General features: G+C 61.0%; 1 protein-coding gene across 1 annotated transcript in view; it reads left to right on the forward strand.

Moving 5' to 3' along the window:
• The window catches only part of MUC5B (mucin 5B, oligomeric mucus/gel-forming), a 34,969-nt gene extending 12,280 nt beyond the window's left edge, over positions 1 to 22,689 (forward strand). The window contains 29 exon segments of the mRNA XM_025358488.1: positions 80 to 190; positions 1,165 to 1,341; positions 1,704 to 1,943; positions 3,887 to 4,043; positions 4,454 to 4,582; positions 4,815 to 4,959; positions 5,061 to 5,104; positions 5,194 to 5,391; positions 5,870 to 9,261; positions 9,263 to 12,323; positions 12,621 to 12,802; positions 13,086 to 13,257; positions 14,608 to 14,861; positions 15,202 to 15,388; positions 15,548 to 15,773; positions 15,881 to 16,056; positions 16,237 to 16,306; positions 16,738 to 16,838; positions 17,309 to 17,340; positions 17,599 to 17,779; positions 18,159 to 18,263; positions 18,400 to 18,437; positions 19,004 to 19,123; positions 19,556 to 19,642; positions 19,763 to 19,885; positions 20,159 to 20,201; positions 20,430 to 20,532; positions 21,297 to 21,936; positions 22,679 to 22,689. Coding sequence (XP_025214273.1) covers positions 80 to 190; positions 1,165 to 1,341; positions 1,704 to 1,943; positions 3,887 to 4,043; positions 4,454 to 4,582; positions 4,815 to 4,959; positions 5,061 to 5,104; positions 5,194 to 5,391; positions 5,870 to 9,261; positions 9,263 to 12,323; positions 12,621 to 12,802; positions 13,086 to 13,257; positions 14,608 to 14,861; positions 15,202 to 15,388; positions 15,548 to 15,773; positions 15,881 to 16,056; positions 16,237 to 16,306; positions 16,738 to 16,838; positions 17,309 to 17,340; positions 17,599 to 17,779; positions 18,159 to 18,263; positions 18,400 to 18,437; positions 19,004 to 19,123; positions 19,556 to 19,642; positions 19,763 to 19,885; positions 20,159 to 20,201; positions 20,430 to 20,532; positions 21,297 to 21,516 — 10,074 coding nt within the window. The 3' untranslated portion in view covers positions 21,517 to 21,936; positions 22,679 to 22,689.
• The last annotated feature ends 4,898 nt before the right edge of the window (positions 22,690 to 27,587 follow it).

Consider the following 27,587-nt stretch of genomic DNA (forward strand, 5'->3'; position numbering starts at 1 on the left):
GTACGCCGCCCCCTCGCCCGCTCCTGCAGGCTGGGCACGCTCCAGCCCGCGGCCAGCAGCTTGTCTCTTCCTGGCCCAGGACTACTGTGGGGATGACGCCACCCACGGGACCTTCCGCATCGTCACCGAGAACATCCCCTGTGGGACCACCGGCACCACCTGCTCCAAGGCCATCAAGCTCTTCGTGGAGGTGAGAGCGGCCCCGGCTGTGAGCCCCCTGACCCTGCAGCCAGCGAGCCGGCCCCCAGGGAAGCTTCGTGAGGCTTCAGCTGCACCCACAGGTTCTCAGCAGTGTCCTGGCCCCGGGATGCTGTTCCAAACAGCCACAAACCAGGGGGCTTAGACAACAGAAATGCATTCTCAGTCCTGGAGCCGGAAGTCAGAGATCCAGGCGGGTAGGACCACACTCCCTGTTGAGGGTCTGAGTAGGTCCTTCCTGCCTCTCCCAGCTTCATGGGCTGCAGGCGTCCCTGGGCTGCGGCTGCCTGTGACCTCCCGCTGTGTCTGTGTCTGTTTTCTCTTTTTGTTTTTGTTTTTCTCTTCTGTCTCTTGTAAGGACACTGGTCCTTGGATTTAGGGCCCCCCAGGTAGTCCAGGACGACCTCATTTCAAGATGCTTCACTCAATCCCATCTGCAGAGACGCTTTCTCCCAATGAGGCCCCAGGCCAAGGTTCTGGGACTTCGTATGTGGACAGACATTTTCAGGAGCCACCATTCACCCTGCCGCACCCACAGACACCCACTCCAGCAAAGGGGGGCCAGAGCTCCCCAAGAGAAAGAGCCACTGGCCGGGACACTCCCTGCACATGGCGAGAGGGGCTGAGGACCACAGCGGATCGGGGAGGCTGGCGTGGGGGTGTGGGGGCTGCATGCAGGGCTGGATAGGGAGCAGGGTGGGGTGGAGCCGGCCCACTGCGGCCTCTGCTGCTCCCGTGCGGCCCCAGCGTTCCCAGGCAGCCCCTGTTCCCAGCACTTCCTGGCCAGCCTCTTGCCAAACCTTCGCTGAGGGTCTCATGGACCCAGCTCATTCCTAATGCCAGCCCCTTGTGCCAAGAGCCTGTGCGCACCTGCAGGGCCCTGTACTGGGTGGGGCATCCCCAGGTCTCAGGCCCCTCCCCGGGGGCCACAGGGTCAGCTTCCGGCCACCTCTGCCTCCCCTGCAGAGCTACGAGCTGATCCTCCAGGAGGGCGCCTTTAAGGCAGTGGCGAGGGGGCCGGGCGGGGACCCGCCCTACAAGATCCGCTACATGGGGATCTTCCTGGTCATCGAGACCCGCGGGATGGCCGTGTCCTGGGACCGGAAGACCAGCGTGTTCATCCGACTGCACCAGGACTACAAGGTGAGCTCGGGCTGTGCACTCCTCGGCCCTGCAGGACCCTCTCACAGCAAGAGAAACCCCAGTGCCCGGTGGGGCCTGTGGGACTCACTGACCTGTGGGTACATGAGCCTGGCTGGTGAGGGCCCTGCCTGTGGCCTCCACAGTGGGCAGAGGGTTTTACAGGGGAGCAGGTGCCACCCAGCAGCCCACGCACAGACCCACCGCACACCTGTCCCCTGCAAGTTCACCAGGCACTGCCTGGGGAACCGGCTGCCCTCCCTCCATCCCCCGAGGGCTCTGGACCCCAGGGCAGGCTCTGTGCTGCCTCCCACGGGTGCCTGTGGCCCCAGCTCCAGGGCCCCACTTTCTTGTTGCCTCTGCAGGGCAGGGTCTGCGGCCTGTGCGGGAACTTCGACAACCATGCCATCAATGACTTTGCCACGCGTAGCCGGTCCGTGGTGGGGGACGCGCTGGAGTTTGGGAACAGTTGGAAGCTCTCCCCGTCCTGCCCAGATGCCCTGGCGCCGAAGGACCCCTGCACGGCCAACCCCTTCCGCAAGTCCTGGGCCCAGAAGCAGTGCAGCATCCTCCATGGTCCCACCTTCGCCGCCTGCCGCTCCCAGGTGGGGCTCTGGTCTTGGCAGGCAGGGTCTGGTGGGGATGGCAGCTGCTTCCTTCCTGCCGAGAACTGGGTCTTCTGGGCACACAGCAGGGCTCCAAGGAGGGTCTGACCATGTCCCATGGCACACGGTCCTGGATGTCAGGTCCCAAGTCTGGATCTCCCATCAGCCCCGCACGTGTGCCTCCTGCCTCTGGCACGAAGCCATCTCGGCTGTTTCCCAGCCACTCCCTTGACCACAGCCTCAGCCGCACCCAGAGGCTCACAGGGAGGGGTAGCCCTCGATGTGGCCCCAGCCACCCTCCTCTGTGATCCCTAGACCTGCCCAATCCTCAGCACAAACTGGAACGCCAGCCTGGCTCCCCGCCCAGCCAGGGAGGAATCACAGATCAGCCTTAAGCAGAGACTTCCAAAAAGCAGTTTCCTGACCGGGCGCGGCGGCTCATGCCTGTAATCCCAGCACTTTGAGAGGCTGAGGCAGGTGGATCACCTGAGGTCAGGGGTTCGAGACCAGCCTGGCCAACATGGTGAAACCCTGTCTCTACTAAAGATACAAAAATTAGCCAGGTGTGGTGGCGTGTGCCTATAATCCCAGCTACTCGGGAGGCTGAGGCAGGAGAATCACTTGAACCCGGGAGGAGGAGGTTGCGGTGAGCCGAGATCGTGCCACTGCACTCCAGCCTGAGCAAAAAGAGTGAGACTCTGTTTCAAAACAAAACACCAAAAAACCAAAAAGCAGTTTCCTGTCATCTTAAGGAAGACTTGATTGCCCACTTAGGCACACAGCATGGCGGTCAGGAGCTGAGGTGAGGGGCTGGCATAGGGGTAGCAGTGGGCACACTCGCTCGTGGGAGGCCCTGAAGATTCTCACGTTGGCCACCGCTTGCTCTCTTGAGAAGGCAGCTGGTGTCCCCTTGGAAGGTCCTGTGGCCTGACAAAGCTGAGCCAGGTTCAGATGGGGCCTGGAAGGGGTGTGGGCCGCCTCGAGGAAGCAGGCAGCTCCCAATGGTCAGGACAGGTTCACAGCTCAGCTCCCTACGTGGCTGGTCTGGAAAGGAAGTGACTGCTCCTTCCTTAGTGCACGTTCACTGGGTGCCTGGAAGAGCCTGGCATGTTCTGGGCTCACCCCAGTGACCCCTCATCACCCCAGGGGACAAGGCCGACCCTCATAGAGCTTCGAGAGGAGACAGCAGCGTGGTGGGCACTGGGTGGTTGGATGCTCGGACTTGGAGGGCCCTGGGTGGGGGTCACCATGGGGTTGGGTCGGCTGGAGGGAAGGCCCCCAAGTGGAAAGGAGGCCAGTACAACTGCAGCGGAGGGAGGTGGGGGTGAGGGCAGAGGGTGAGCAGGGGTGCTATCCTCCACGTGGGTTTGAAACCTGTGGGCCACATGACCAGATCCACGTGATAGAAAGATCCAAAGAGCACATGTGAAGGCAGGCAGATGGACAGGTGCACAGGTGGGCATATGGGCAGGTGCACAGGTGGGCAGGTGGACAGATGGGCAGATGGGCAGGTGCACAGGTGGGCATATGGGCAGGTGCACAGGTGGGCAGGTGCACAGGTGGGCATATGGGCAGGTGCACAGGTGGGCAGGTGCACAGGTGGGCATATGGGCAGGTGCACAGGTGGGCAGGTGGGCAGGTGGACAGATGGGCAGGTGCACAGGTGGGCATATGGGCAGGTGCATAGGTGGGAAGGTGTACAGTTGGGCAGGTGGGCAGGGATATAGCTGGAAAAGGGCACAGGTGGGCTGGAGAAGTGGTGCTGGGGCAGCTCCTATTTGGGGCATGCTCAGGTATTCCAGGACCCAGGAGTCAGGAAGCTCAGAGAGCTGCCATGGGGGGTGTTGAAATACAAATGGTTCCAGCAACTGGCCCTGGGCCAGCCGCCCCCTGGCCGGGGGGGACCTTGGCCCAGCTGAGCTGCACCTTGGCCTCACCCCCAGGTTGACTCCACCAAGTACTACGAGGCCTGCGTGAACGACGCGTGTGCCTGTGACTCGGGTGGTGACTGCGAGTGTTTCTGCACGGCTGTGGCTGCCTACGCCCAGGCTTGCCACGACGCGGGCCTGTGTGTGTCCTGGCGGACTCCAGACACCTGCCGTGAGTCGGGCTCTGTCCGTGGTGCTGAAGGGTGGAGCAGCCGGGGCAGGGGAGGAGGTGTGGCAGCCTCTGTAGGTGCATTGACCTGGGCCTGAGCCGCACACAGACATCCAACACGCATGTGCCTCCATGTGAGTGCACACGTTCCTATGCACAGAGACAGACCTGTGCAAAACCACCAGACAGGTCACCCCAGCATGAGATGGCTCCTGGGGGACAGGAGTTCCAAGGGCAGGGCTGGGGAGTGAGGGGAAGGTGAGGCACCAACTGGCCCAAGACCCTGCATGTCAGGGACAAGCCTGGGTCTGGCCCTGGGGACACCGGCCCCCACACCCAGGGTGGGGGCTGCCCTTCACAACAAGGGTGAGGGCTGGTGGGCGCCTCCTTAGCCTCCGCCCTCTGTGCCCCAGCTTTGTTCTGTGACTTCTACAACCCACACGGGGGCTGTGAGTGGCACTACCAGCCCTGTGGGGCACCCTGCCTAAAAACCTGCCGGAACCCCAGTGGGCACTGCCTGGTGGACCTGCCTGGCCTGGAAGGTGAGGGGTAGCCTTTCTTGGATGGAGCCTCCTATCCTTGGGTTCCCAAGTGTACGTGGGGGGCCGGGGTTCCCCAGGGACGTGGCGTAGGCTCCCTTAAACTGCACAATGCAAGCCTTGGGGGCAGGCCCCTGCTGGCTGGTAGGGGGCGGCTACTCCCTACAGCATGGCGCCCCTGGCTGGAGAGACCTAAGGGCCCTGGTGAGTCTTCTGCTCACTCTGCCGGCCCTAGGCTGCTACCCCAAGTGCCCACCCAGCCAGCCCTTCTTCAATGAGGACCAGATGAAGTGCGTGGCCCAGTGTGGCTGCTACGACAGGGATGGAAACTACTATGAAGTTGGCGCAAGAGTCCCCACAGCGGAGAACTGCCAGAGCTGGTGAGGGGGTGGGGAGCGGGCAGCTCTGGGGGTGCAGGGCTGGGGAGCAGGCCCCTCAGGCTGCCCCCCAGGCCCTCAGCTCACCTCTCCCCCACCTCCAGTAACTGCACGCCCAGTGGCATCCAGTGCGCTCACAGCCTTGAGGGTAAGGAAGGGCCAGGGGGGTGGGGGAGTGGTGAGGGCCGGGGCCAGGGGCTCGAAGGCACCGGGTGACTCTGCCGGGTCCATCCCCAGCCTGCACCTGCACCTATGAGGACAGGATCTACGGCTACCAGGACGTCATCTACAACACCACCGATGGGCTTGGTGCCTGTTTGATCGCCATCTGTGGAAGCAATGGCACCATCGTCAGGAAGGCTGTGGCATGTCCTGGAACTCCGGCCACAACGCCATTCACCTTCACCACTAGCTGGGTCCCCCGCTCCACGACAAGTAAGCCCTGCCTGGCTCTCCTGAGGCCCGGTCATGTCTGGGTGACAAGGAGGGAACCCCTGGGCTCTTGATACAGGTGCCCTGAATGGTAGCAACAGTCCCAATCCACTGACCTGCCGAGCTCTGTCTAGGGGTGCACGGCCCCCCCAACACCCTGCGTGTCTTCAGGGGCTTCCCAGGAAGCCTCTGCACAATGATTGATGGGATAACCCAGGGGGGCAGTAAAGCTTTCCCAGACTCCGTCCCATCCCTCAGCATGGCCTATCCCAGCTGGCCGGCTCCCTCAAGGCCAGGCTGCCAGGCTCCAGTCCCTCATATAGAAACGGCTCTAACCAAGGCTAAGGCAGGCACCTGGGGTCCCCAGTATCCCACAGGGGCAGGGCCAGCCCTGGGACAAGGGTCCTCTGGGGCCCCTCCACCTTGTGAGGCCAGGACTGGAGGATGCTGAGCCAGGACCCCTCTCCCACACCCCTTGCAGGCCCGGCCCTCCCAGTCTCCACTGTGTGTGTCCGCGAGGTCTGCCGCTGGTCCAGCTGGTACAACGGGCACCACCCAGAGCCTGGTCTGGGAGGCGGAGACTTCGAGACATTTGAAAACCTGAGGCAGAGAGGGTACCAGGTGTGCCCTGTGCCAGCCGACATCGAGTGCCGGGCAGGGCAGCTTCCCGACATGCCACTGGGAGAGCTGGGCCAGCAGGTGGACTGTGACCGCGTGAGGGGGCTGATGTGCGCCAACAGCCAGCAGAGCCCCCCGCTCTGTCATGACTATGAGCTGCGGGTTCTCTGCTGTGAATACGTGCCCTGTGGCCCCTCCCTGGCCCCAGGCACCAGCCCCCAGCCCTCCCTCAGTGCCAGCACGGAGCCTGCTGTGCCTACCCCTACCCAGACCACAGCAACCGAAAAGACCACCCTGTGGGTGATCCCGAGCATCCAGTCAACAGCGGCCCTCACCTCACAGACTGGGTCCAGCTCAGGCCCCACGACGGTCACCTCCCTGGCCCCAGGTACCACCACCTGCCAGCCCCGGTGTCAGTGGACAGAGTGGTTTGATGAGGACTACCCCAAGTCTGAACAACTTGGAGGGGATGTTGAGTCCTACGAGAAGATCAGGGCTGCAGGAGGGCACTTATGTGAGCAGCCTAGGGACATAGAGTGCCAGGCCGAGAGCTTCCCCGACTGGCCCCTGGCTCAGGTGGGGCAGAAGGTGCACTGTGACGTCCGCTTCGGCCTGGTGTGCAGGAACTGGGAGCAGGAGGGCATATTCAAGATGTGCTACAACTACAGGATCCGGGTCCTGTGCTGCAGCGCTGACCACTGCAGGGGACGAGCCACGACCCCACCACCGGCCACATCGCTGGAGACGGCCACCACCACCACCACCACCCAGGTCCTGTTCTCAACGCTGCAGTCAACGAGTAGCCTGGGGGTGACCAGCACCTCAGCAGTCCCCACCCTCTCAAAAGGACTGACATCCCCCAGATACACGGGCACCCTTGGTACAGCCACCACAGGAGGCCCCACGGTTCCTGCAGGCTCCACAGAACCCACTGTCCCAGGGGTGGCCACATCCAGCCTTCCAACACGCTCAGTCCTGCCAGGGACCACGGGGAGTTCGGGCACATGGCGTCCCTCACAGCCACCCACGCCAGCCCCAACGACAATGGCAACCTCCAGAGCTCACCTGACAGGCACAGCCAGCTCCAGCTCCAAACAGCTGCTGACCACAAGCCTGGTGCCGACACTCTCGAGCGAACTGTTCACCTCTCAGGCCGAGACCAGCACCCCCAGGACAGAGACGACACTGAGCCGCTTGACTGAGACCACCACTAGCCAGAGCACTACCCGCTGTCAACCGAAGTGTGAGTGGACAGAGTGGTTTGACGTGGACTTCCCAACCTCAGGGGTCGCAGGCGGGGACATGGAAACTTTTGAAAACATCAGGGCTGCTGGGGGAAAGATGTGCTGGGCACCAAAGAGCATAGAGTGCCGGGCGGAGAACTACCCCGAGGTAAGCATCGACCAGATTGGGCAGGTGCTGACCTGCAGCCTGGAGACGGGGCTGATCTGCAAGAATGAGGACCAGACAGGCAGGTTCAACATGTGCTTCAACTACAATGTGCGTGTGCTCTGCTGTGACGACTACAGCCACTGCCCCCGCACAGCCGCCCCCACGCCCACCTCCTCCACACAGGCACCCAGACTCACCTCCATGGGGGCCACCAGCCCCACAGTGACTGCCTCCACAGCCATTGCAACCTGGAGCACCAAGTCACCAGCAGTAACAGGATCCTCAACTCTGGCCACCACTCAAACTGGCCCCAGCTTCTCCAAGACCACAGAGAGGGTGTCCCTCCCCAGTCCCTCTGCCCCTCTACCTTCCACCAGCAGCCTCCTCCCTACCAGGGGGCAACAGACCTCCCAGGCTCCATCCATGCCCACCAGTCCAATTGTGACCAGCACCCCCACAACGTCCCCCGTGGTGACCACCCGTGTGCACACAACCCTGCGGACTTCCAGCTCTGGGCCCACCATCAGGACGACCCTGCCCTCTGGCCCCCCGTCTCCCAGCACGGGCTGTGTGCCTCGCTGCACCTGGACAGACTGGTTTGATGAGGACTACCCCAGCTCTGACCCTGATGGCGGGGACTTTGAGACCTTTGGGGTCATCCGCTCTGCTGGCCATACCTTCTGCGAGCATCCATGGGACATTGAGTGCCGCTCTGAGAAGGAGCCCAACCAACCCCTGGAGGCCCTGGGGCAGGTGGTGCAGTGTGACGTGAGCATTGGGCTGGTGTGTAGGAACCGTGACCAGTCTGGGCCCCTGTGGTACTGCCACAACTTTCATGTGCGGCTGTTGTGCTGTGATGACAGCCACTGTGCCACCACTCCCACGAGCACTGGATCCACGGCTACCACTCCCACGAGCACCGGATCCACAGCTACCACTCCCATGAGCACTGGATCAATGGCTACCACTCCCACGAGCACTGGATCCATGGTTACCACTCCCACAAGCACCGGATCCACAGTTACCACTTCCATGAGCACCGGATCCACAGTTACCGTACCCATGAGCACCAGTTCCACGGCTGCCACACCCAGGAGCACAGGTGCCACAGCCAGGCGCTCCTCCATCCCAGGAACAGCTCACACTGTGAAAGTGCTGACCACCACAGCCATCACAACCCAGGCCACCAGCTCCACAGCCACCCCCTCCTCCACCTCAAGCACTGCTCAGACCCCCAAAGGGTTGACCACCACAGCCACTACAACTGTGGCTGCCAGCTCCACGGTGACTTCCTACACCCCAGCAGGAACCACTGGTACCACCCTGGGTGGTACCACCTTCATCCTCACAGAGCCAACCACTAAAGCCACCATGACCATGCCCACTGGCTCCATGGCCACCGCCTCCTCCAGCCAAGGAACAGCTCACACCCCAAAAGTGCTGACCACCATGACCATCACAACCATGGCCACCACCTCCAAAGCCACCCCCTCCCCCACCCCAGCAACGGCTGCCACCTCAAATGTGCTGACCACCATGACCACGACACCCACAATCACCGGCTTCAAAGCCACTCCCACCTCCAGTCCAGGAACTGCATCCACCCTTCCAGCACTGACAAGCACAGCCACCACACCCACAGCTACCAGCTTTACAGCCATCCCCTCTTCCTCTCTGGGGACCACCTGGACCCTCACAGCACAGACCACCACACCCACAGCCACCATGTCCACAGCCAGACCCTCCTCCACTCCAGAGACTGCCCATATTTCCACAGTGCTTACCACCACGGCCACCACAACTGGGGCCACTGGCTCCATGGCCACCCCCTCCTCCAGCCCAGGAACAGCTCACACTACCAANGGAGTTGGGCCAGGTCGTGGAATGCAGCCTGGACTTCGGCTTGGTCTGCAGGAACCGTCAGCAGGTGGGGAAGTTCAAGATGTGCTTCAACTATGAAATCCGTGTGTTCTGCTGCAACTACGGCCGCTGCCCCAGCACCCCGGCCACCAGCTCCACGGCCACACCCTCCTCCACTCCGGGGTCAACCTGGATTCTCACAGAGCCAACCACTACAGCCATCACAACAGCGGCCACGGGCTCCATGACCATCCCCTCCTCCACTCTGGGGACCACCTGGATCCTCACAGAGCCAACCACTACAGCCATCACAACAGTGGTCATGGGCTCCACAGCCATCCCCTCCTCTACTCCAGGGACTACTCAAATCACTGAAGTTTTTCCCACCACAACCGCAATGACTGCAGCCACTGGCTCCACAGCCAACCCCTCCTCCATCCCAGGAACCACCTGGATCCTCACAGAGCCAACCACCACTGCCACCATAACTGTGGCCACTGGCTCCAAGGCCACGCCCTCTTCCACTCCAGCATCAACCTGGATTCTCACAGAGCCGACCACTACAGCCATCACAACAGTGGCCACAGGCTCCATGGCCACGCCTTCCTCCACTCAGGGGACGACCGGGAGCCTCACAGAACCAACCAACACTGCCACCATAACTGTGACCACCAGCTCCACAGCCATGCCCTCCTCCACTCCAGGGATGACCTCGATCCTCACAGAGCCGACCACTACAGCCATTACAACAGTGGCCACGGGCTCCACGGCCACACCCCCCTTCACTCCAAGGACGGCCAGGATCGTCACAGAGCCAACCACCACTGCCACCATAACTGTGGCCACTGGCTCCACGGCCATCCCCTCCTCCACTCCAGGGATGACCTCGATCCTCACAGAGCCAACCACTACAGCCATCACAACAGTGGCCACGGGCTCCACGGCCATGCCTCCTACTCTGGGGACGACTGGGATCCTCACAGAGCCCACCACTACAGCCATCACAACAGTGGCCACGGGCTCAACGGCCACGCCCACCTCCACTCCGGGGACGACCGGGATCCTCACAGAGCCAACCACTACAACCATCACAACAGTGGCCACGAGGTCCACTGCCACGCCTTCCTCCACTCTGGGGACAACCGGGATCCTCACAGAGCCGACCACTACAGCCATCACAACAGTGGCCACAGGCTCCACGGCCATGCCCTCCTCCACTCTGGGGCCGACCAGGTTCCAGACAGAACCAGCCACCACTGCCACCATAACTGTGGCCACCAGCTCCACAGCCATGCCCTCCTCCACTCCAGCGTCGACCTGGATCCTCACAGAGCCGACCACTACAGCTATCACAACAGTGACCACAGCCTCCACGGCCACGCCCTCCTCCACTCAGGGGACGACCGGGATCCTCACAGAGCCAACCACTACAACCGTCACAACAGTCGCCACGAAGTCCACGGCCACGCCCTCCTCCACTCCAGGGAAGACCTCAATCCTCACAGAGCTGACCACTACAGCCAGCACAATAATGGCCACGGGCTCCACGGCCACACCTTCCACTCCCGGGACGACTGGGATCCTCACAGAGCCCACCACTACAGCCATCACAACAGTGACGATGGGCTCCACAGCCACGCCCTCCTCCACTCCGGGGACGACCGGGATCCTCACAGAGCCAACCACTACAACCATCACAACAGTGGCCACGAGGTCCACAGCCATGCCTTCCTCCACTCCGGGGACGACCGGGATCCTCACAGAGCCGACCACTACAGCCATCACAACAGTGGCCACGAGCTCCACAGCCATGCCCTCCTCCACTCTGGGGACGACCAGGATCCGCACAGAACCAGCCACCACTGCTACCATAACTGTGGCCACCAGCTCCACAGCCATGCCCTCCTCCACTCCAGCGTCGACCTGGATCCTCACAGAGCCGACCACTACAGCCATCACAACAGTGGCCACAGGCTCCACAGCCCTGCCCTCCTCCACTCCGGGGACGACTGGATTCCTCACAGAGCCAACCACCACTGCCACCATAACTGTGGCCACTGGCTCCATGGCCATCCCCTCCTCCACTCCAGGGACGACCTCGATCCTCACAGAGCCGACCACTACAGCCATCACAACAGTGACCACGGGCTCCACAGCCACACCCTCCTTCACTCCAGGGACGACCGGGATCCTCACAGAGCCGACCACTACAACCATTACAACAGTGGCCACCAGCTCCACGGCCACGCCCTCCTCCACTCTGGGGACGACCGGGATCCTCACAGAGCCGACCACTACAGCCATCACAACAGTGGCCACAGGCTCCACGGCCATACCCTCCTCTACTCTGGGAACGACCGGGATCTACACAGAACCAACCACCACTGCCACCATAAGTGTGGCCACCAGCTCCACAGCCACGCCCTCCTCCACTCCGGCGTCAACTTGGTTCCTCACAGAGCCAACCACTACAGCCATCACAACCATGGCCTCGGGCTCCACAGCCACCCTGACCTCCACTCCGGGAACAACATACCCTCCCAAAGTGTTGACCATCACAGCCACCACACCCACAGCCACCAGCTCCAAAGCAACCCCCTCCTCCACTCTGGGGACGACCTGGATCCTCACAGAGCCGACCACTCTAGCCACCCCGACTGAGGCCACTGGCTCCACAGCCACCATACCCACAGCGCCCAGCTCCTCAGCCACCCCTTTCTCCAGCCCAGGGACTGCAGGCACCCTTCCAGTGCAGACCACTACAGCAACCACGACCATGGCCACTAGGTCTACTGCCATCCCCTCCTCCACTGTGGGAACAGCTGGCACCCCCAAAGTGCTGACCACCATGGCCACCAGGCCCACAGCCACTGGCTCCACGGTTCCCAGCTCGTCCACCCTGGGGACCACCCACACCCCCGCAGTGCGCCCCAGCAGCCTGCCAGCCTTCAGCGTGTCCACTGTGTCCTCCTCAGTCCTCACCACCCTCAGACCCACTCACTTCCCCAGCTCCCACTTCTCTACTCCCTGCTTCTGCAGGGCATTTGGACAGTTCTTCTCACCTGGTGAGTGGACGTGGATAATGCTCCTGTAGCCTTTCCCCACACGCTATGCTAACCTGGGTCTGCCTGTCCTGGGAGCCAGTTGCTTTCTCCCTGCCAGCCATGCTTGTTCCCCACTGGCCTCACTTGGCTCCCCCTGGCCACACCCAGTCCCCACTGGCCACACTCAGTCTCTGCCCTCCATGGTCCCTCCCAGGAGCAGCTGCTCCCTTCTCCGTGGCCTCTGCCTTCGCTCCCCCAGGACTCTGGCTTGCTGGTTGCTGGGAGTGGCTTATCTTCCTACGGCGTTGTTCTTCACAGGGGAAGTAATCTACAATAGGACAGACCGAGCCGGCTGCCAATTCTATGCTGTGTGCAACCAGCACTGTGACCTCGACCGCTTCCAGGGCACCTGCCCCACCTCCCCACCACCAGCGTCCTCCACCCTGCTGCCCTCGCCCTCCCCTGCCCCTGGCTGTGACAATGCCATCCCTCCCCGGCAGGTGGGCCCCGCCTGCCCTCTATCTTCCCTGCTGTGTGCACAGGGTCTGGGTCGGCTGGAGGCACAGCCAGTGCCCAGCCCCTGAGGCCCAACTCAGTGACCCCCCGCCAGTAGCTCCAGCTGGTGGAGGCACACAGGGTCTGGGGGCCAGGCTAGCACGGGGGCCGCCCTCCCCAGGCAGGCTCTTGTGGCCACCTGGGGCTGTGGGCCACGAGGGGTGGGATGGGCAAGGGATGGGTCCCGTGAGCCGGTCCAGGTGAGGACGTGCATGTTCCCGGCTGCAGGTGAATGAGACCTGGATCCTGGAGAACTGCACGGTGGCCAGGTGTGTGGGTGACAACCGTGTCGCCCTGCTGGACCCAAAGCCCGTGGCCAACGTCACCTGCGTGAACAAGCACCTGCCCATCAAAGTATCGGACCCGAGCCAGCCCTGTGACTTCCACTATGAGTGCGAGTGTGAGTGCGTGGGCGGCCGTGGGACTCCCCCAGGGGGCAGGTGGAGCAGAGGGTGCCGTCAGCCAAGCTGGCAGAATGGGGCATGGTGGGGCACAGTGGGGCATGGTGGGGCATGGTGGGCATGGGGCGTGGTGGGCATGGTGGGGGCATGGTGGGCATGGTGGGGCGTGGTGGGCATGGTGGGGCATGGTGGGGTGTGGCGGGCATAGTGAGGCATGGTGGGCTGTGGTAGGGTGTGGTGGGGCACGGTGGGGCACAGTGGGGCATGGTGGGGCGTGGTGAGGCACAGTGGGGTGTGGTAGGGTGTGGTGGGGCACAGTGGGGCACAGTGGGGCATGGTGGGGCGTGGTGAGGCACAGTGGGGTGTGGTAGGGTGTGATGGGGCATGGTGGGGTGCAGTAGGGCATGGCGGGGGTGGTGGGGCGTGGTGGGGGTGTTTGGTAGATCGGTGGCATCCCTTCAGGAAACCATCTTGTACCATGCTGTCTTGGGCCTCAGTGGTGCACGCTGTGTGAGCTCTTAGCATGCAAGCTCTGTGTCCACAGGGCTGAAAATGCTGACACAGCCCAAAGGAGAGGGAGCAGAGGCCAGGTTGCTGAGCTTGTCTGCACATCAGCCTGTGTGGTTTGAAAGGGACCCCATCCAGGGGCTTCTGGGGCCTGGAGAAGCTCAGGATGGAAGTGGGAGCCCAGAGGAGCTTTTGTCTCCTGGGTCCTAACAGCGGCTTCCATCACTGTGCGGGACCCGCCGCTAAGAGGTGACGGCGTTCTCTCTCCTCCGCACGTTCTTGGCCCAGGGCTGCTGTTCCAAACCTCCACAAGCTGGGAAGCTTAGACAGTGGAAACTCACTGTCCGTCCTGGAGCTGGAAGTCTGAGATCAGGGCTACGCTCCCTGCTGAGGGTCTGGGGAGGTCCTTTCTGCCTCTCCCAGCTTTGGGGGCTCCAGGTGTCCCTTGGCTGTGACCGCATCCCTCCAATCCCCGCCTCTGTCTCTCTGTGGCCTCCTCTCTCTGTCTGTCTCTCTTCTCTCTCCTGTGGGGACACTGGTCATTGGATTGAGGGCCCAGCCAGCTAGTCCCCGATGATGTCACTTCAAGATGCTTCCCTTAACCCCATCTGCAAAGACGCTTTCTCCCGGCAAAGCCACATGCAGAGGTTCTGGGGTGGCGATAGATTTTGGGGGACACCATTGCAAGCACTGGACCCATTTTATAGACAAGGCAGTTGAGGCCCTAGGGCTTCAGTGGCTCCCCGAGGCGGCAGTCACGGTGGTGACGCTGGCTGCCATGGCGCCTGGGGAGCGAGGGCACCACCACGGAGCCTGCCAGCCCGTCCGTCTGTGTCCCGCAGGCATCTGCAGTGTGTGGGGCAGTTCCCACTATTCCACCTTTGACGGCACCTCTTACACCTTTGAGGGCAACTGCACCTATGTCCTCATGAGGGAGATCCACGCACGCCTTGGGAATCTCAGCCTCTACTTGGACAACCACTACTGCGTGGCCTCTGCTGCTGCCGCCAGCTGCTCCCGCGCCCTCAGCATCCACTACAAGTCCATGGATATCGTCCTCACCGTCACCACGGTGCATGGGAGGGAGGAGGACCTGGTGAGTCCAGACGGCGGGCGGCACAGTATTGGCCCAGTCCCAACCACACCTGGGCAGGCCGACTGCAGGCCGGGTGACCCAGGTGCCATAGCGATGGCCCTGTGCCCAAGACAGCTCCCAGGGGGCAGGGAAGGCCTGTGGGGCCGCCTTAGGCCGAGCACACCTTGTGGCCTAAATGCAGTCGACTGGAGACCCCAGGCCCTCAGGGAAGATCTGGGCTTTGGGGTGAGGGATATACAGGGGTTCTCTGCACGTCGAGGCAGAGCCCCAAAGGCAAACCCCACTCCCCGAGCCCACCTGGCACTGCCTCCCAGCTCAAGGTTCCCCCGGATTCCCCCAGATCCTGTTTGACCAAATTCTGGTGAGCAGCGGTTTCAGCAAGAACGGCGTGCTTGTGTCTGTGACGGGGACCACCACCATGCGCGTGGACATTCCTGCCCTGGGTGTGAGCGTCACCTTCGATGGCCACATCTTCCAGGCCCGGCTGCCCTACAGCCTCTTCCACAACAACACCGAGGGCCAGTGCGGTGAGTGGGCGGCGGGTCCTGCCCCGGCCAGGGCTGCTGCTGGGCCTGATGACCCAGTGAGCATAGGGGAAGCCCAGGGAGGGGAATGAGTGGGGGAGGCAGGTGGGGGCTGTGAAAGGCTCCCCAGATTCCAGCCCCGTGGTGACACCCTGCCCGCAGGCACCTGCACCAACAACCAGAGGGACGACTGTCTCCAGCGGGACGGAACCACTGCCACCAGCTGTAAGGACATGGCCAAGACTTGGTTGGTCCCTGACAGCAGAAAGGACGGCTGCTGGGCCCCGACCGGCACGCCCCCCACTGCCAGTCCCCCGGCCCCGGTGTCTAGTGCACCCACCCCCAGCCCATGCCCGCCGCAGCCGCTCTGTGATCTGATGCTGAGCCAGTGAGTCCTCCCTTCGGGGGTTGCAGGCCCTGGGGCGCCCCCGCCTGCCCCCACACAGGCAGCTCCCTGGGACCGGGCTGAGGCGTACTGATTGCTTTGCCCCACAGGATCTTTGCCGAGTGCCACGACCTTGTGCCCCCGGGCCCATTCTTCAATGCTTGCATCAGCGACGGCTGCCAGGGCCACCCCGAGGTGCCCTGCCAGAGCCTGGAGGCCTACGCAGCGCTCTGCCGCGCCCGGGGAGTGTGCAGTGACTGGCGAGGTGCAACCGGCGGCCTGTGCGGTAAGTGGGGGCGGCCCGGGGCCCCAGACTCCTCGGCCTCTCTGAGTGGCCTGTGCGGTGAGTGGGGGCGGCCCGGGGCCCCAGACTCCTCAGCCTCTCTGAGTGGCCTGTGCGGTGAGTGGAGGCGGCCCTGGGCTCCCCAGACCTCTCAGCTTGTCTGACACCTCTCTGTGCCCACAGATCTCACCTGCCCACCCACCAAAGTGTACAAGCCATGCGGCCCCATACAGCCTGCCTCCTGCAACTCCAGGTGAGTACAGGGATGGCTGGTGCCATCCCCACCACCCAGGCCTGCCTGACGGGTCGGGGGGAGCAGGAGGAGGCCAGAGGGTGTCCCGCTGGGAGTCACAGATCTCTGGGGTGCCCCTGAGCCCAGGACTCCTTGGAAAACATCCCCTGCTGCTCCCGGATGCCTTAGAGACAAGAGTCAGGCAGGGGGCACATCCCTGGCTAGGCCTGGCCCCCCATTCCCACCTGGCCCCGCCCCCGAGTCCCACCCATCCCAGACTACCCTTAGCCCCGCCCCACCCCGCCCCCAGCCCCGCCCACTCTGAGTCCCGCATTTCACCCATTCGTCTCCTTCCCCGCTCCCCATTGCCCATCCTGGGGACTCCCGTGGATGACAGTACCGGGAGGCCTCCTGGATCTCTAGGTCCCAGGGCCTCTCTTGTCGCCCTGCAGGAACCAGAACCCACAACTGGAGGGGCTGGCGGAGGGCTGCTTCTGCCCCGGGGACCAGATCCTCTTCAGCGCACACACGGGCACCTGCGTGCAGGACTGCCGTAAGCTCCTCCACCTGCCGCGGGACAATTCCCTGGGCCCTACCCAAGCACACACAGGGTGGGAGAGGCCTCCCAGGCCCGCGACATGCTCTCCCCTCTGCCCAGCGGACCCCTGTGACCTGTTCTGCGCCCCCAGAGGCACAAGATGGCCCTATTGTGGCCCTGAGCCCTGCAGAGCCCCCACGGTCCCCTGAAGCCCCACTGGGAGGTTCCGTCCTTGTGTGATCCTGTGGTGGTCCCTTGCCTGAGCCCTGCCTCCCACCATCATGGCTGAGGCTTCCATGCACTGACAGCTGGGCTCACGTTGCCCTGGCCTGAGCTCCAGCCACATCTGACACCCTGAAAGTTCTCCAGGGCCTTCCATCCCATGGGGGAAGCAGGCGCCAGGCCTGAGAGCACCTCCCGTGGCCAGAGGCCCCTCCGCCTGCAACCTCAGCACCCTCAGTGACACCGTGCTGTTTCCTTTCCAGCCTGCGTGGGACCTGATGGGCTTCCCAAGTCTGTGAGTAGCTCCACCCCCACCTGCCCTACCCCACCCTCTTGCAAGCTTAGGGAGGGAGCGAAGGAGCATCTCCACCCCACAGGGCAGCTGTGGGGCGCCCGAGTGTGACATGGACGTGTTGGTGGCTGGTGTGGGCTTCCTGCCCCCCCAATCTGGGCCACTCGGGTACTAGCCCAAGGGAGGGGGTGGCCGGACAGATGCCCAGGGTTGACCTGTGCCTGTCCAGGAGCCCTCAGGGACCCCCTCAATCCATTCCAGCCCGGGCAGCAGTGGATCAGCAACTGCCAGTCCTGCGTGTGTGATGAGGGCTCAATGTCGGTGCAGTGCAAGCCCCTGCCCTGTGAGGCCCAGGGTCCCCCCCCACCGTGCAGCCACCCCGGCTCCGTGACTGTGACCAGGCCCCGGGCCAACAACCCCTGTTGCCCCGAGACGGTGTGCGGTAAGACCCTGTGGAGCAGAGGTGCCTGGCGTAGGGTGATGGGGGACAGAGCCGGTGCCCACCAGGGGCCTGTGGGGTGGGCACAGGAGAGCAGAGGAGTGTCCTGGTGTGACCATGGCAGGACCACTCGGCAGAGATGGCCTCCAGGTGCATTATTCTCCTCCTAAAGATGAGGCTGGTGACCTCAGGCCTGCCCAGGAGTGGCCTGGGGATGTGGGAAGCAGTGGGTGGTGGCCAACCAAGGGGCCTGGAGGGAGCCCCGAGGGGCTGTGAAGCAGTCAGGTCCTCAGGGAAGAGCACGCCTGCGACTTACGCTGGGAACAAGCGATCGGGAGGAGGAGTGAGCAATGCCCAGACAGAGCCCTCTGTCCTCCCGCAGTATGCAACACAAGCACCTGCCACCAGAGCCCACCCATGTGCCCGCCAGGGCAGAAGTTGATCAGCACCCAGAAGGAGGGCGACTGCTGTCCCACTTTCGGCTGCGGTGAGCGGGGCTGGGGCGAGACTGGGGCTGGGCTGTGGGTGGCCTCTCACCCGGGGGTAGGGGGTGCAGGACGATGGGGGCGCTGGGGCACGTGCTCCCTGCCATCGGTCGTGGGCTCAGCTCCCTTTCCTTCCAGAACCTCAGCTGTGTTCCTACAACGGCATCTTCTATGGGGTAAGGGCACAGCAGCGGGCGGGTGTGGCCCTGGGACTTGAACATGTGTGTGGGATGCCCCGGGGCCCTCTGAGCCCCACTCCTTGTCTTGACATTCCTGCCATGAGGGCAGATCCGCACAGGGGCCCTGGGCAGGTCAGAGCTGGGACATGCTTGGGACTCAGGGGCACCTGACGTCGACAGCCTTGAGTTCCACACCTGCTGCCTCTGAGAGGTCCCTTCAGGGGCTCCCAGCAACGGCCTGGGGGCAGCACACTCCTGCCCGGGGTCCCTGCCCATCCAGATTCCTGCCTGCCGGATTCCTGCCCCCACGGGGTCTCTGCCCACCAAGATTCCTGCCCATATGGGGTCTCTTCCTGCCTGGATTCCCTGCCCACCCGTGGTCCCTGTGTTGGTCCCTGTGTGCATCGGCTCCCTGCCTGCCTGGGTCCATGTTCAGCCAGGGGTACATCCACGCTCCATCTGAGGAAGGAACAACTCCCTGTGGGCCCCAACGGGTCATGGGGAGGAGTCCTGGCCCTGGTGTGCCACCGGTGCCCTCAGTGCCACCCTCCCACCCATTGTAGGTTGGTGCAATCTTCCCAGGGGCCCTTCCCTGCCACACGTGTACCTGCCTCTCTGGGGACACCCAGGACCCAACGGTGCAATGTCAGGAGGACGCCTGTCACAATACTACCTGCCCCCAGGTGAGACCCGAGGCACCCGCCCCCAGGGGAGCCCACAGCTGCTGGGCAGACCCAGCCCCGAGTCACTGTTATCCCGGCTCCCTGGGGTTCTCTAGCTCGGCCATTGCTGGGGTCTTGTTTGTTCCCAAAGGGAGGGTATGAAGTAGGAGGATGACTGAGGGGGGCTGGGGGTGGGACAGGACCTGCAGGCTGCTGGGGACAGGGTCTGGGATCAGGTTCCAGGAAGGCAGGGGTAGGTAGAGAGAAGGTGCTGGAAACTGGGGTGAAGCTGAGCCAGGATAACTGGGTGGGGGCAACTTCTTTGGGTATAGACCCAGGCAGGGACAGGGCTAAGGACCCCTGGGCCACTGGGGTATAGACAGGAGGGCAGGCTGAGCTGGGGCATGCACTGGAGGAGAGGGTTAGGGCCTGATGCCTCTCCTGTCCCCACAGGGCTTTGAGTACAAGAGAGTGGCCGGGCAGTGCTGTGGGGAGTGCGTGCAGACCGCCTGCCTCACGCCCGATGGTCCGCCAGTCCAGGTAACAGCAGAGGCATGTGGGGGCAGGTCTCAGCTCCCTCCCTGGAGACCCTCACCCCCAACAGGGCTCCGCACAAGAGATCATCGATACTCAGCTTCCACTGTCACCCTTGCATTTCAGCTGAACGAAACCTGGGTCAATAGCCGTGTGGACAACTGCACCGTGTACCACTGTGAGGTCGAGAGCGGAGTCTATTTGCTGACCCCACAGCCTGCATCCTGCCCAGAAGTGTCCAGCTGCAGGGTGTGTGCTGGAGGCCCCACCCCTGCCTGGAAGGCCCTGCCCCTGCCCCTGCCCCTGCCCCTGCCTGGGAGGCCCCCCCCCTGCCCGGGAGGCCCCGCCCTGCCCCACCCCTCCCCGCCCCGCCCCACCCCTCCCCGCCCCTGCCTGGGAGGCCCCGCCCCTGCCTGGGAGGCCACACCCCTGCCTGGGAGGCCACACCCCTGCCTGGGTGGCCCCCTTTCCCCAGGAGAGAGGCCCCGCCCACAGCCCTGCCCCCTGTCTTTGGCCCCCCAGGGGAGCCTCAGGAAAACCGGCTGCTGCTACTCCTGTGAGGAGGGTAAGTGGAATCCACCTTCCCACACCAGCTCCAGCTCCAGCCTGTCGCTGCCCATCCATTCCTGCCAGACGTCTGCACTGGGCAGCAGTGTGATGCCAGCGTCCAGACTCCACCCTCGGTCCTGGAGGGCCCTGGGATGGGTGGTCCTGTGGGGAGGGTCGGCCCAGCAGGTCCAGGCCCTCAGAGTGAGGGTCCGGTGGGGTCTGCATCTGCCTTTCCTCCTCCCAGACTCCTGTCAGGTCCGTGTCAACACGACCGTCCTGTGGCACCTGGGCTGCAAGACCGAGGTCAACATCACCTTCTGTGAGGGCTCCTGCCCCGGAGAGTCCAGGTGAGTGCGGTGGGTCCGCCCTGGCCCGTCAGTTGGCTGGCACCCTGCTCTGGGTCAGGGGGGCCTATGCCAGCTCCAGGAAGGAGAGAAGGAGCTCCCCAGCAGGGCTCCCCCTCTCCACGTCCATCGGTAGAAAGCCTGGGGCCGCTCTCCCCAGCAGGGCTCCCCTCTCCATGTCCATTGGTAGAAAGCCTGGGGCCGCTCTCCCCAGCAGGGCTCCCCTCTCCATGTCCATTGGTAGAAAGCCTGGGGCTGCTCTCCCCAGCAGGGTTCCCCCTCTCCACGTCCATCGGTAGAAAGCCTGGGCCCGGCTGAGCTGAGCCACATGGCACAGAGCTCCCAGCTGCAAACCCAGGTTTAGGTGACCCCCGGGGAGAGTGGGCGGAACCAGAGCCTTCTGTAGAGCCCCCCCATGACTTGCCGCTGTGGCTGGCTGTCAGCAGGAAGGGCCAGGAGGGTTGACCCTTAGCTAGAAGAGGCAGGAGGAAGGGTCAAGGACTGCTCAGAGTCAGCAGGATTGGAGGAGCTGGTTCAGACAGGCGAAGAGCAGGCCACAGAAGACAGAGCCGGGAGCCAAGGGACCCTGGGGCCCAGAGCTGCCCGTTCTGAGAAGGTGGAGCCCCACGTGCCCACAGAGCAGGCCACTGTGGACAGAAGGGGACGGCCGTCTGGCCCAGGACCCCAGAGGCCCACGCATCAGTGTGCCTGGGCAGAGAAACGGAGGGGCCAAGGTGGCCGATGTGAGGGCCCCCCTGCGTCCACAGGTACTCAGCAGAGGCCCAGGCCATGCAGCACCAGTGCACCTGCTGCCAGGAGAGGCGGGTCCACGAGGAGACGGTGCCCTTGCGCTGTCCTGACGGCTCGACTGTCCTGCACACCTACAATCACGTGGATGAGTGTGGCTGCACGCCCTTCTGTGTCCCTGCGCCCATGGCTCCCATATACCCCCCCGGCTTCCTGTCCCAGGAGGCCACTTCCATCTGAGGATGTTCTGCCTCCATCCCCACGCTCTGTCCACCTGGAGCCAGGACGTACATTGCCCGATCATGAAAACCTTGGGCCTGCTCTGCGGAGCCCCCCGGCCTCTGTGTGTGGCACCCTGTGCCTCTGTGCTCCTGCTGCCCACCCTGTGGGTGAAACCGGACCCCGGAAGGGTGAAGGGCCAGCAGGACCCCTTTCAGGAGGGCACCACTCAGGAGTCCTGTCCTGGGAGAGCCTGTGGCCCACCTTGGCCTTGCCCCTCCTTGATGTCACTGGGACGCCCCGGAACAAGCTAAGCGTGTGCGGGCCTGTGTGTCCCTGCCATGGCCAGAGTCTCCATGCAGCACGGATTCCAGCCACATCCGGCCACTGGGGCACAGACAGGCTGGTCCAGGCAAGGCCGGCTGCTGCCAGGAAGCTGCACTAGACCTGCCTGCTGCAGGGTACCTCAGGGCTGAGGTCACAACGGCCAGGTCAGAGAGAGGTCGGCATCCCAAAGCCCCCTCTGCTCAACCCAGCCCAGTTTTGCAAATAAACGCTGAGCATCGAGTATGTTTCCTGTCCGGATGTCTTTTCTTGCCTACCATCTCTCCCAGGCTGTCCGGGTCCCCTGTGAGCTGCTTGCCTGGGGCCTGCAGGCTGGAGAACACATCTGGGGGACAGTGAAGGACCCCCAGCAGCCACTGAGGGGCCAGGAAGCCTCTGGGAGGGCCAGGCAGGGTGGGGGACAAGGAGCCGCTTGGTCATCCACATGCCCCTGTGGGCACCCTGGGAGTCACTCTTGGGCTGTGGGAGCACTGCCCAGGGGCCGAGGGGCAGGGGGCCGCCAGGACCCAGAGGTCACCCCGGCTGTTATTTCCAGTATGGGGGATTGTGTGAGGAAACCAGCTCATGCAGGAAGATAGAGGCAGTCAGTGGGGCAAGCAGGCAACCAGGCCTGGTCAGCGGGTAGGCAGCCACCCGCCAGGGCAGGTGCATGGAGCCGGGCGCAATGCTGCCAGGCTGGTGCTGGGCCCTGCGGGGCCGCTTTTCACCCCGTCCTCGGGGACTTTTCACCACCCCCTCATTCCCGTCCATGCACACCTCCCTGGGAATGCTTTCCTTGGGCCACTTGCTACACGAGCCACACGTGAGCTTGCTCGCCTCCTGTCCCGCCTCCACACACACAGGCAAGGCTTTCTGCCCTTCCTTTCCATTGCTCTGTCCAGAGCAGAGAGCACCCAGTGCAGATGGTAGGGTATCGGGGAGCCTGTGGGATGGGTGGGGTTGGCAGCTGGGGCTGCAGGTGTGGGCAGGGAAGACAGTGAAAGTGGTACCAGCCAGGACCTAAACACAGCGGGATGGAGGGAGCTTTGGACACAAAATGACCTCCTACTGGGCAGGGGGCGGTTACAGGCAGACTGTGACCTGGGGAGACGAAAGCAATGCTCGTGCCTGGCTGCGGAAGCCTCTGCTGTGGGTGCAGAGTGGGGCCTTCCCCACACTGGGGCCTGCCTCTGCCCTCTGCCCTCTGCCCTCTGCCCTTGGGTGGGTCCTGCCCTGCCCAGGAAGTGATGCTATCATGCTGTACATTTACAGAGCTCCCAGCTCCTAGGGGCCTGGCCAGGCCCCTGCTAGTGCTCCAAAGCTCCAGCCTCTCCTGCCCTCCTGGCCGAGGCCCAGCAGGGCCGGCCACCCCAGGACTGGGCTGGAGATAGGGGACCTGACAGGGTTGCAGGTGGGCTCCGGTGGGTGGTGGGCTAGGATGGTCACCACTGGGGTGAGCTTCTATAGGTTTACCCTGCGCCTCCGAGGCTGATTCCCTGGAGGTTGTGCCAGGTCACTGTCTGACCTGGGTCTGCATTCAGCCACGTGTAAACGAATGGTTTCCTAGACCTCAGTCATTCCCACGGTGCGATGGTTTCCTTAGACCCATTTACGTCAGTGTGTGGGTACAAGCACCCCTCTCAGAGGCCCGTGCTGTGCTGTCCCTGTGCCCCAGAACCGTATCATTCAATCCTGACAATACCCTGTGTGGTGTCTGCTATTGTGTCTCCCACTCCACAGATGGGAACACTGAGGCACAAAACAATGAGAAGGTGTGGTTCTGTCAGGGGGAAAGCTGGGCTCACACCCAGGCAGCCCGAGTCGAGGCCACACTCAAAACCACAGGGCTCTGCTGATGCCCCAGAGCAAGGAACTACAAAAATAAACACAGTGAATACAAACCAATGTTACTTAGACTTTAAAGATGTTTTAAAAGGGATTTCTGGTTTCCAGATGGAAAAGTGGGCATGTCTTCCCCCACAGACACAAAATCATGACAATGATAGAAAGAAACTTTAAAATAGCAGCAACCGAAAACAGGAAAGTAAATCATCTGCACCGCCGGCAGATATCCTGAAAAGGAGACATTTGGGAAGTGCTGAGAGGGGGGCCCAAAGCCTTTTGTATGAGGCTGTTCTCACCCTGCTATAAAGAAATACCCGAGACTGTGTAATTTATAAAGAAAAAAGGCCTAACTGACTCACAGCTCTGCCTGGCTGAGGAGGCCTCAGGAAACTTACAATCAAGGGAAAGGGCGAAGCAGAAGCAGGCACTTTCTTCACAAGGTGGCAGGAGAGAGAATGAGATCTAGCAGGAGAGATGCCAGATGCTTAGGAAACCATCAGATCTCGTGAGAACCCACTCACTATCATGAGAACAGCCTGGAGGAACCACCCCCAGGATCCAATCACTCCCACAGTGTCCCTCCCATGACATGTGGGGATTACAGGGATGTATTAGTCTGTTTTCACACTGTCTTCATACCCAAGACTGGGAACAAAAAGAGGTTTAATTGGACTTACAGTACCACATGGCTGCGGGAGGCCTCAGAATCATGGTGGGAGATGAAAGGCACTTCTTACATGGCGGCGGCAAGAGAAAATGAGGAAGCAGCAAAAACGGAAGCCCCTGATAAACCCATCAGATCGTGTGAGACCTATTCAGTATCACAAGAATAGCACAGGAAAGACTGGCCCCCATGATTCAATTACCTCTGCCTGGGTCCCTCCCACAACGTGTGGGAATTCTGGAAGATACAATTCACAGTGAGATTTGGGTGGGGACATAGTCAAACCATATCATTCTGCCCCTGGAACCTCCAAGTCTCATGTCCTCACATTTCAAAACCACTCATGCCTTCCTAACAGCCCCCAAAAGTCTTAACTAATTTCAGCATTAACCCAAAAGTCCACAGTTCAACATCTCATCTGAGACAAGGCAAGTCCCTTCTGTCTATGAACTTGTAAAATCAAAAGCAAGTTAGTTACTTCCTAGATACAGTGAGGGTACATGTATTGGATAAATACAGCTGTTCCACATGGGAGAAACTGGCCAAAACCAAGTGGTTACAGGGCCCATGCAAGTCTGAAATCCAGTGGGGCAGTCAAATTTTAAAGCTCCAAAATGATCTCCTTTGACTCCAGGTCTCATGTCCAGTTCATGCTGATGCAAGAGCTGGGTTCCCGTGGTCTTGGGCAGCTCTACCCCTGTGGCTTTGCAGGATACAGCCTCCTTCCTGGCTGCTTTCATGGGCTGATGTTGAGTGTCTGTGGCTTTTACATGGTGCAAGCTGTTGGTGGATCTACTTTTCTGGGGTCTGGAAGACAGTGGCCCTCTTTTCATAGCTCCACTAGGCAGTGGCCCAGTAGGGACTCTGTGTCGGGGCTCCAACCCCACATTTCCCTTCTGCACTGCCCTAGTAGAGGTTGTCCATGAGGGCCCCACGTCTGCAGCAAGCTTCTGCCTGGACATTCAGGTATTTCCACACATGTTCTGAAATTGAGGCGGAAGTTCCAAAACCTTAGTTCTTGACTTCTGTGCACCCACAGACTCAACACCATGTGGAAGTTGCTAAGCCTTGGAGCTTCCACCCTCTGAAGCCACAGCCTGAACTCTTCATTGGGCCCCTTTCAGCCACAGTTGGAGAGGCTGGGATGCAGGGCACCAAGTCCCTAGGTTGCACACAGAACAGGGACCCTGGGCCCAGCCCACAAAACCACTTTTTCCTCCTGGGCCTCCAGGTTTCTGATGGGAGGGGGTGCCGTGAAGGTCTCTGACACGGCCTGGAGACACTTTCCCCATGATCTTGAGGATTAACATTAGGCTCCTTCCTACTTAAGCAAATTTCTGCAGTTGGCTTACATTTCTCCTCAAAAAATGGGTTTTTTTTACTACTGTATCATCAGGCTGCAAATTTTCTGAACTTTTATGCTCTGTTTTCCTCTTTAACAAAAAAAAAAAATTTTTTTTTGAGATTGAGTCTTGCTCTGTTACCCATGCTGGAGTGCAGTGGTGCAATCTTGGCTCACTGCAACCTCCACCTCCTAGGTTCGAGTGATTCTCCTGCCTTAGCCTCCCTAGCTGGGATTACAGGCATGAACCATTATGCCCGGCTAATTTTTGTATTTTTAGTAGAGACAGGGTTTCTCCATGTTGGCCAGGCTTGTCTCAAACTCCTGACCTCAGGTGATCCACCTGCCTCAGCCTCCCAAAGTGCTGGGATTACAGGCGTGAGCCACCATGCCTGGCCTGTTTCCCTTTTAAAATGGAATGTTTAACAGCATCCAAGTCAGCTTTTTAATGCTTTGCTGCTTAAAAATTTCTTCTGCCAGATACCTTAAATCATCTCTCTCAAGTTCAAAGTTCCAATCTCTAGGGCAGGGGCAAAATGCCACCAGTTTCTTTGCTAAAACATAACAAGTGTCACCTTTGCTCTAGTTCCCAATAATTTCCTCATCTTCACCTGAGACCACCTCAGCCTGGACCTTATTGTTCATATCACTATCAGCATTTTTGTTAAAGCCATTCAACAAGTCTCCAGGAAGTTTCAAACTTTCCCACATTTTCCTGTCTTCTTCTGAGCCCTCCACACTGTTCCAATCTCTGTCTGTTACCCAGTTCCAAAGTCACTTCTACATTTTCAGGTATCTTTTCAGCAATGCCCCACTCTCGGTACCAATTTACTGTATTAGTCTGTTTTCACACTGCTGACAAAGACATACCCAAGACTGGGAAGAATAAAAGGTTTAATTGGACTTACAGTTCCACATGGCTGGGGAGGCATCAGAATCACGGCAGGAGGTAACACGCACTTCTTACATGGTGGCAGCAAGAGAAAAATGAGGAAGAACCAAAAGTGGAAACCCTGATAAACCCATCAGATCTTGTGAGACTTAGTCACTATCACAAGAACAGTGTGGGAAAGACTGGCCTCCATGATTCAATTACCTTTGCCTGGGTCCCTCCCGCAACACGTAGGAATTCTGGGAGATACAATTCAAGGCGAGATTTGGGTGGGGACACAGAGCCTGACTACATCACGTTTCTTTATAGAAAATGGGCATTCATCCTGAAACCACCAAGCAGCTCAGAGATGCCAACATCCTGAAAGAGAGCAAACACTCTGTCAGTAGAGAAAGACAAAGGCCATGCGCTCAAGCTATCAGGTTTAATAGGATGATTTTATTTTTTAAGATTAGAGGATATGGAGGACAGATCTGGAAATCTCAACACTTTTTCTAGTGAGCCCCAAAAGGAAAGAATAGAGAGTGGAAGAGAGGCCATATTTTCAGAACAAAAAACATGAAGTCTTAGACTCAAAGATTCCAGTGAGTGCCAAGACAGACCAAGCAAAAATACGCCCAAGAGAAAGAGAAAACCTCAAAGCTACCAGAAAGACAAGGCAGTTCACCTACAAAGGCATGACAACCAGACAGGCATCTGGTTTCTCATTAGTAACACTGGATGCAGCAAGATGGTGCCATGGTATTTTTCAAAGCACTGAGGAAAGGTAACTCAACGTAGAATTCTACACCCAACTAGACTGTCCTTTAAGAGTGACAAGGACTGGCCGGGCGCGGTGGCTCAAGCCTGTAATCCCAGCACTTTGGGAGGCCGAGACGGGCGGATCACGAGGTCAGGAGATCGAGACCATCCTGGCTAACACGGTGAAACCCCGTCTCTACTAAAAAATACGAAAAAACTAGCCGGGTGAGGTGGCCGGCGCCTGTAGTCCCAGCTACTCGGGAGGCTGAGGCAGGAGAATGGCG

The sequence above is a fragment of the Theropithecus gelada genome, chromosome 14 (genome assembly GCF_003255815.1).
Source record: "Theropithecus gelada isolate Dixy chromosome 14, Tgel_1.0, whole genome shotgun sequence".
NCBI lineage: Eukaryota > Metazoa > Chordata > Mammalia > Primates > Cercopithecidae > Theropithecus > Theropithecus gelada.